At 35.9% G+C, this 9,080-nt stretch overlaps 1 protein-coding gene across 1 annotated transcript; it reads left to right on the forward strand.

Annotated features, from left to right (window-relative positions):
- Positions 1 to 1,358: 1,358 nt before the first annotated feature.
- LOC120349181 (ATP-dependent RNA helicase DDX42-like) lies at positions 1,359 to 7,694 on the forward strand. Its single transcript, XM_039419147.1, has 4 exons — positions 1,359 to 1,468; positions 3,768 to 3,905; positions 5,694 to 5,921; positions 7,508 to 7,694. The coding sequence occupies exons 1-4, from the start codon at positions 1,378 to 1,380 to the stop codon at positions 7,660 to 7,662; spliced, it is 612 nt and encodes a 203-aa protein (XP_039275081.1). The 5' UTR covers positions 1,359 to 1,377; the 3' UTR covers positions 7,663 to 7,694.
- Positions 7,695 to 9,080: the final 1,386 nt, after the last annotated feature.

Below are 9,080 nucleotides of genomic sequence, written 5' to 3' on the forward strand. Positions count from 1 at the left end.
ATGCAGTCTTAGAATATCGCACAAAAAGAAACGTGTTATAAGACAAGAAGACGGTGACGTTGCCTAGAAACTGAACGAAAAACAAAACTTAAAAATATCACCAGTAAAAAGTTTTTCAGCCTTTGCACCGTTTTAATGTAAATTAGTGTAAAACCCAGAATATATTTATACATTTTACATTGGTTAAAATATAATTCCTTCAAGTAGAATGATTGGGGAAGGAACAACAGGCTTAAAGCCCAAAACTGTTCCTTTCCCAATTTAGATGGACATTGTCGAAAAATAGGTTATGTTTATACTTTATGATTTTGTCCAATTTTGAGTCAAAATATATTATAAACTAGAAATTTAGGATTTAGGAGAGTTGAAAACCAAATTAATTATATGAATACTTCACTAAATCATCACTAATAACTAAAAAATATTGTATTAATGATTGAAAATTTTAAAACATAAAATAAACTAAAACAATACAAATAATAAACTCTAATCTATCTAGCCAAACAATTCTTTCACACAACTAACTGTCGTACTCCTGGTTATTTCAGTTCACCAATATTTGACCGAGTGAAGTGAGGTTTTTATTCGACTGAGCGAGTAAGATTCAGTCGGCGGTTTTGCATTTTTCTTTATGTTTATACGTTTTTATGTCTATATGTTGCGCATTTACGGTGAAACGCGGTAATAGATTTTCATGAAATCTGACAGGTCCTTTTTAAATTGTGCGTCGACGTACAGACAAGTTTTTTGAAAATTTAGCATTTTAAGGATAATATAAAAGGAAAAGGAGCCTCCTTCATACGCCAATATTACAGTAAAAATCAGATTATTCATCATAAATCAGCTGTGGAGTGGATTATTAATTGCATGCAACTTAATATTTCAATGTAACTTAGTGAAAAAAACAGCTGTTGTGTGGACTATTAATTGCATGCAGTGAGGCAAGCAATTGATTACTCGAAGTAGCATAGTATTTTCTCTCGACTTTTCTATGCTTTCAACTCGGTAAGCTTTTGATGATAGTAGCATAGCTGTTTATATCAAATATTAGCATTGTCGATACAACAATCCAAACAGACATTAGTCGTTTATACACAGATATCTCGCGACACGACTGGACAGACAGAATTTACTCTGATGGACAGTATTAGAGGAGACTGTGGTTTATAACTGCGCGAGGTCTACTGTTCACAGAACTACTAGCAGAGACAAGAAATATATCTTATGCTTATCCTTATTTATGCTACTAGCTACTGCCTATTTGACTCAAATACTTGTATCTATTTAATTTTATGTCTTTTTGTGAAAAATAACCTCTACAGCTTCTTAATAATATATCGCTATAATAATTTATTTTGCAGGTTTGATGATGCATTAATGAAAGCTATTAGAAAGTCCGAATACACTCAACCGACGCCTATTCAAGCACAGTCTATACCAGCAGCTTTGGGAGGCAGGGATATCATAGGTATGTTCATTTTCATCAATTAGGCTGCTATTTACCCTATGGGGGGTGCAGGGGGCGAAGGTCGAGTCAATAAATAATCAAATAATAATAATAGTCTACAGATGGAAATTAATGAGAAATTGCATTTATTTAAATGCTTTTCCCTACACCAAACTAACATCTCTGGATAGCAGCGCTCATTTTATACGAATCCATAGCGTCCAGCCAGTCTACTGATGGAAATTAATAGATTTAATTCCATATTTCATCTTTTTCTAACTCCATTAATTTGTTTTGTTCATTTCAGTAATTTTGTTAACCATCCGGCAGTCGCACTGTTGTAAAAAGTACAACAGGGTCAGTTTTTTGCTGCACAAAACTATTGGATGGGGTGGTGTCAGTGAATGAGTCACCTATGCATTCCAAAACTTCCCCCATCACTCCACTGATTGCAGTATCAACCGAGCAATAGTTCAGTCTTAGGTGCCATTTAGTCGCTACAGTGCATAATATAGGGAAGACTGTATACGGCGACTGTAAACGAACCAATACACAGAATTGATGGCTTTGCTTGTTGTAACTTGGCGCTATGAAATGGTATCATCCAAATGTTGTTCATAGGCGTAAAATAATCCAAGAAGATGTAAAAAAGTAGTTATACAATTAATATTAATATGTTTTGACAGTAAACAGAGTACATAACACTTGGAAAAATGGATGTTGTAAAAAGTACAACACGCGACTGCTCGTGTGATTGAGTAGGGTGCGACCATCGGAAGGTTAATTTCATCCTTTTTCTAAGCTCATAAATTTGAATTTGTAGACTGGCTGGCCGCTATGGCTTCGTATAAGATGAGCGCTGCTATCCAGAGATTGACAGTTTGGTGTAAGGGTAAGCATCCCTGACTCCAATTAGGAGTACCGGGTTCGATTCCCGACTGGCAATAATTTTTGGATAGTAGCTCTTATCAAATTTCCATCTAGCTGTTTACCCTGTTGTAAAAATATTTTCCAGTAGCAGAAGTCTTCGGGGTGATTTACAGCCCCGAATTAATTTGATTTTCGTTCAATAATAGTTTGAGTTATAAAATGTACTGCACATGAGAATTGAGGTTGAAATTATAATAAATTAAATAAGCAAGACCAAAAAACTAATAACAAAGCAAAATACACCGTAATAATATTAAAGTAGAATGTAAATACTGTATTCCTATGGATGAAATCTATATAAAATAAAAATCGAGCTCAAAATTTGACATTCAATAACTTTTTCATGTGTGCATCGAATTTCATGATTTTTTCAGTTGTGTTCGTTATGTTCAGGACCAGGTTTATGGCCTTACAAATTTATAATCCGACTTCTGGACTCTTTCCTACAGTCCTTTAAAGTTTACATTTAATCCTTATGGGAGAAGAATTGGGAGCTGGCCCACTTCACTTCCTCCGTAAACAAAGCCGTTTAATATTTTTTGTCAATATTTTTGTTATTTTTTGTCAATAGTTCCTTGAAATTATTTTCAACTATTATCTATCTATTTAATTGCTGAGTTATTCCACAACCTCCGTAAACAGAGGTAGTGGCTGGCCACACACAGAAATAAAAATCAGCTGTTATAATCATTGCGTCATCCAACAGCCGTCGGTAGATCTGTTTTTTCATTTTCTTTCTACTGATTCACAAATTTTTAATTCCAATAATATGCCGCGGTACGAAAGACGTCCAAACTTGGGTCGTAGAACTCGAAATGCTGTAAATTTGAATATGCACGGGAAAATCAGCAGCAAGGAGATATACCATTCAATTCCGAGCAAGCTGCATTCAACTATAACTAAAAATATAACGGCTGCACATCTAAGCACATAAGAAGTCCTATTGAGATATAAATGTGAATACTGATTGTTGGATAATTTTCATAAAAATGTAGTGAATCAGATTAGCTAAGCTAAGCACACCTGAGGAGGCGCGGCTTGGCGATACAAGTGTTGATGTTATTGAGATTGCCTTATCACACCGTTCCACGCCAAGTGTGTGTGAGTTCTTCATTCAAACCAATAAGCAAGAAGCATCTGGATTCAAAATGCCGCATCGCGCCTAATCAGGTGTGCATCCAGCTAGAGTTTGTCATGAGTTGCATTAACTATTTGGCGGTACGAAGTTCGCCGGGTCAGCTAGTTACAAATACAACAAATAAGTAATTCGTGATTTCCCAGTGGTTTATTCGTCGTTATTGGTTGTTTATTTTATGTTTGGCTGGCCACTAACGGTAATTAACAATTAATTATTATTAGTGATTAATGATTAATTTGTTGTTTCGTGTAGGCATTGCCAAAACAGGTAGTGGTAAGACGGCTGCCTTTCTGTGGCCCATGTTGGTGCATATTATGGACCAAAACAGCTGGCTGAAGGGGATGGACCTATTGGGCTTATTCTGGCACCTACCCGCGATTATCACTACAGGTAAGATTTAAAACAAGAATACAGGTACCTAGGGGGTGATTAGATCAATATTCAACAGATATGTTAGCCAGTTTCATGAAATACTCTAATCTAATCTTATCTTCCTTATCCTCTATTTTTTTTCAGTCAGGTCACTCCTTTGAAATAGGATGGGTACGTTGAACTATAGAATAGAATAGCATTTTATTGATCATAAATATTAAAATATTTTGAAAGTAAGTGAAACAATACACTAAGATCAGTACAATAAAATAAGATATGAATCACATAAAACGATTCCAATCTATTTGACCGAACGAAGTGAGGTCTAAGATTCAAGTCGACGGTTTGCATTTTTCTTAATGTTTAAATGTTTATATGTTGTCAAATGTTAATAGATTTTCATGAAATTTGACAGGTATGTTCATTTTTTAATTGCGCGTCGACGTATATACAGGTTCTTGGAAATTTTGCATTTCAAGGATAATATAAAAGGGAAAGGAGCCTCCTTCATACGCCAATATAAGAGTAAAAATCAGACTATAGAATTATTCATCATAAATCAGCTGACAAGTGATTACACAGATGTGTGGAGAAGCCCAGTCTATTACTGTATTTGTATAAGGTCTATAGTTTCAATCAAATACATTAAAGAGCTATACCTATTTAGCTGGGTTCACACCAAAGTTATTAACAAAATGGTTTAACTTAATCCTTATAGATTCTATTAGATTGAACGGAAGTTGACAAACACATATGTTCATCATGTGTATGATATATTATGTTCAATCTTATATAATCTAAAAGAATTATTGAGTTATTAACATTTTTTTAATAATTTGGTCTAATCGCAGCTTTAAGGTTTGGTTTCAATATTTTTGTTTTGCAGTCATGGTATTATTATGCGTGCCATCAGTATCAATATTCTCACATTCGAAAAAACTTAATTAATAGGTGAATAAAAAAAAGCACTATAATAATGCTGGAGAAATTATAATTTTTGATTCTAAAAAATTAACTTTCATCAGATAGAAAGATCATCACGGAACTGGATGAATATATCATATGGAATACAAATTTTAAACGTGAAATGAGTTTGTTAACATTCAAAACATTGACATCTGGTACTTGTGGATGAGAATACTGCGTGAGGTCTACTGTTCACAGAACTACTTGTCTAAAATAGTCATGTACGTTGTACAACATTCATCAATTAACACTGTTTTCAATATTTTTTTTTAATCTGTGCATGTGAGTACTTTCAAGTGCTCAGGTGTGGAGTTATATAATTTGATAGATGTGAAGTGCCAGTTTCTTTGAGATTTAGTGTGACTGTACAATGGAGTTCTAAGTTTGTGTCTCCTTCTTGTATTCAAGCTATGGAAGCTATTAGAATCATACCATAGAGAAACAATAGCATAAGTAGATATGCATGGTATAGGGCGTTTATGTCGCAACTTTTACTGTTATCCCAAGCCAATAGTCCACGTAGTTCTTTCTTGTGAAGCTGTGTGACGCTGGTAGTCTCTCATATTGTGCCGTTCATACACTCTTACACTCCCAACAAAACAGTAAAAATCGACAGTAAAGGCTTTCAGATAACAGTAAAATTTGCGACATAAACGCCCTAACCATGGCATATCTACTTACGCTATTGTTTCTCTATGACCATACTTAATCAAATTGCCTTGTACATAACATAATATTTTTTAAGACATATAACGATGGCAACGTCAAGCTTGGAGCTTGTTAATGAACTACCACAATGATGAAAATTATAGATTGATCTGCTATTTTTCTGTTCAACAGATCTACAACGAAGCGAAAAAATTTGGCAAAGTGTACAATATGAGCGTGGTGTGCTGCTATGGAGGGGGGTCGAAGTGGGAACAGAGCAAGGCCCTGGAGGGGGGAGCAGAGATTGTGGTGGCCACTCCGGGCCGGATGATAGATCTCGTCAAAATGAAGGCACCAATCTGACAAGGGTCACCTTCTTGGTACTGGACGAAGCTGACAGGATGTTCGATATGGGATTTGGTGAGTATTTTGATGAATTGAAATTGTGAATAGTTAGTATCAGTGCCCACGCACAGCCTTGAGCTCATTAGGGCCTCATCCTAAAAAACCCATAATTTAGAGTAGAGTATTAGAGTCTCATTGGCTTGAGCACAAGCCTAGAGTTCATGTGGGCATCACCCTGAAAAAATTAATTCATGATTAGTAGCCAAAGTTATGAAGATATAGTGGGATTCATAGTATGAGTGAATCCTCCTGCTCTTTCTATTCACACCTCCTTCTCTTTCTCCTCCTCCTCCTCTCCTCATATTTTCTTTTTGCTTCTCCTACTCTTACACCTCCTATCCTTCCTCCTCATGTATGTTTCCCTCTTGCTCTTCAATCTCTCTTCCTCCTCTTTTTGTTCCTCCTCCTTCTTTTGCTACTCTACACCTCTTTCTTCTCCTTCTCCCCACTCTCCATTCCTTGTCTTCCTTCTCTTGCTTTTTCTCCTCCTCATTGTGCTCACTCTCTCCCTCCTTTTTCTCTCTTCCTCCATCTCCTAGTCCTCCACCTCCTCCACTTCCTTCTCATCCTCCTTCACCCCCTCTACCTTCTCCTCTTGCATCTGCTATATCCTCTCCATCTTCCTAACTTCCTCCTCCTTCTACTACCTTTTCCTCATGTACTCGTCCTCTTTCTCCTCTTCACCTCCTTTCTAATTTTCCTCTTCTACTCTACCCCAATGCTTTTTCCTCTTCTTCCTCTATTCACTTTTTCTTTTGAAAAGAGAATTTAAAATACAGTAGTACAGTAGTAATAAATTTTCATACTATTACTCCTCCTCCTCCTCCTCCTCCTCCTCCTCCTCCTCCTCCTCCTCCTTACTACTACTTCTACTACTACTAAACTTTACACCTCTTTTATTCATCTTACCAGACTACGTACATTCCATTGTGTATAGATGAAATTAATAATTAGAAATTGCATTTTTAAATGCTAATTAATCAATATAATTATTATTAAACGAAAATCAAATTCCAGGCTCCAAGTCAATCACAAATTGACAGTATTGCAGTAGCAGAAGCCTTCGGGGTGATTTTCACAGCATTTAATTTGTATTTTCGTATAATAATATAATTATTATTTACCGAGCGAAGTGAGGTCTAAGATTCAAGTCGACGGTTGGCATTCTCTATGTTTAAATGTTTATATGTTGCGCTTTTACGGCGAAACGCGGTAATAGATTTTCATGAAATTTGACAGGTATGTTCCTTTTTCAATGCGCGTCGACGTATAACAAGATTTTTGGAAATTTTGCATTTCAAGGATAATATAAAAGGAAAAGGAGCCTCCTTCATACGCCAATATTAGAGTAAAAATCAGACTATAGAATTATTCATCATAAATCAGCTGACAAGTGATTACACAGATGTGTGGAGAAGCCAATCTATTGCTGTATTTCCATAAGGTCTATAGTTTCAATCAGGTACTGTGGATGAGAACACTGCGTGAGGTTCTACTGTTCACAGAACTACTAGTTATTTTTGTGTTTATAATAATGAATACTCTTCTGTACTTTACCGGCCCTTTAATAGAATATTTTCTATCTTTTTTCCACTTTACAGAACCGCAAGTGCGTCAATCTGCACCACACCAGGCCCGACAGGCAGACTTTGCTGTTCAGTGCAACGTTCAAGAAGCGCATAGAGAGGCTGGCCAGGGATGCACTGACCGACCCCGTTCGCATAGTGCAGGGAGATGCTGGAGAGGCCAACTGTGACGTCACACAGCTTGTGCACGTCATGCCGCAGGCCAACAACTGCAGTGGCTACTCCAACACCTCGTCCAGTTTTCTGTCGGCCGGCAGTGTGCTCATATTGTCACCAAAAGGTAATTACAATTAGATAGAGGGTTTTGATTGAATTCAGGTTAATTACTATAGGAAGTGGTTGATTGATTGATTGAGTTCTTTATTTATGTAGATTACAATATATACTGGCTTATACACTTATATACATTAGCTTACAATACAGCAACATTATAGATGAATTTACATAATATAGACTAAGAAATAATTATTGAACTGTATATGATATTAAAAGCAATTTGTAATATAAAATTATAGATAATATTAAATTGTTATACATCTACATAAATTGGCGGAGCTTTGGACATATCAATGTCCATTCTTCGGAAACAATATTCGAAATATCCTCCCCACTAACTCTCTACCAAATGGTGGTGGAGGAGGAGGAGGAGTAGAAGGAGAAGAAGAAGAATCTAACCCTATCAAGTATGAATTTGTTTGAAAAATGTATAAAAATGTTTGAAAAGTCAATAAAACTTGAGAAAATAAACCCTCTAAAAAACGCTGGGAAACATTATTTGGAAAACGCTGTAAAAGCTCCTAGATTGGGCGTATCTTTGGCGTAATTTTAAGTCCTATCAAGACAAAATTTCTAGACCCTTTCTGAACTTCTGTACCAAGTTTGAACATTTTCTCGCAATTTATTCTTGAAAAATATGAGAAAACGCTAGGGGACGCAAGGAAAACGCAAAAAACCGCCCATCTTGGGCGCATCTTTGGCGTAATTTTGAAGTCCTCTCAAGACAAAATTTTAGACACTTGCTGAACTTTTTTGCCAAATCTGGACATGATCTGTCAATTAGTTCTTGAGAAGGCGAAGAAAACGCAGGAAAAACGTCAAAACCGCCGATCCAAGTTCTTGAAAAAGCTGAGAAAACGCAGAAATACGCTGTAAAAACGCAGATTTTGGGCGTATCTTAGGACATTTTACAAATTCGTTCTTAGTGCGCCTCTAGATGGCCAACTGAACATACATGCCAAATCTGAACGTATTTGGTTGAGTAGAATTTTAGGCTCAACTCACACTTATGCGACTCAGGTCAAGAAGAGACTGGACTCTAGTGGAGAGCATGTGTTTCCAAATGGTGACGTCCCGGGTGACTTGAGTCACAGCCATGTAAGCGCGGACAGACTTATGCCACCACAAAGACGAGAATTTTTCATTTCATCAGCTGATTAGATCTGTATTCGTACACAGGAGCAGTGGAATACAGATAAATGAGCAATAAATAAATAATAAATAAATAAATAAATAAATAACTAAATAATAAATAAATAAATAAATAAATAAATAAATAAATAAATAAATAAATAATAAATAAATAAATAAA

Source organism: Nilaparvata lugens, unplaced genomic scaffold (assembly GCF_014356525.2).
Source record: "Nilaparvata lugens isolate BPH unplaced genomic scaffold, ASM1435652v1 scaffold8581, whole genome shotgun sequence".
In the NCBI taxonomy this organism is placed as follows: Eukaryota; Metazoa; Arthropoda; class Insecta; order Hemiptera; family Delphacidae; genus Nilaparvata; species Nilaparvata lugens.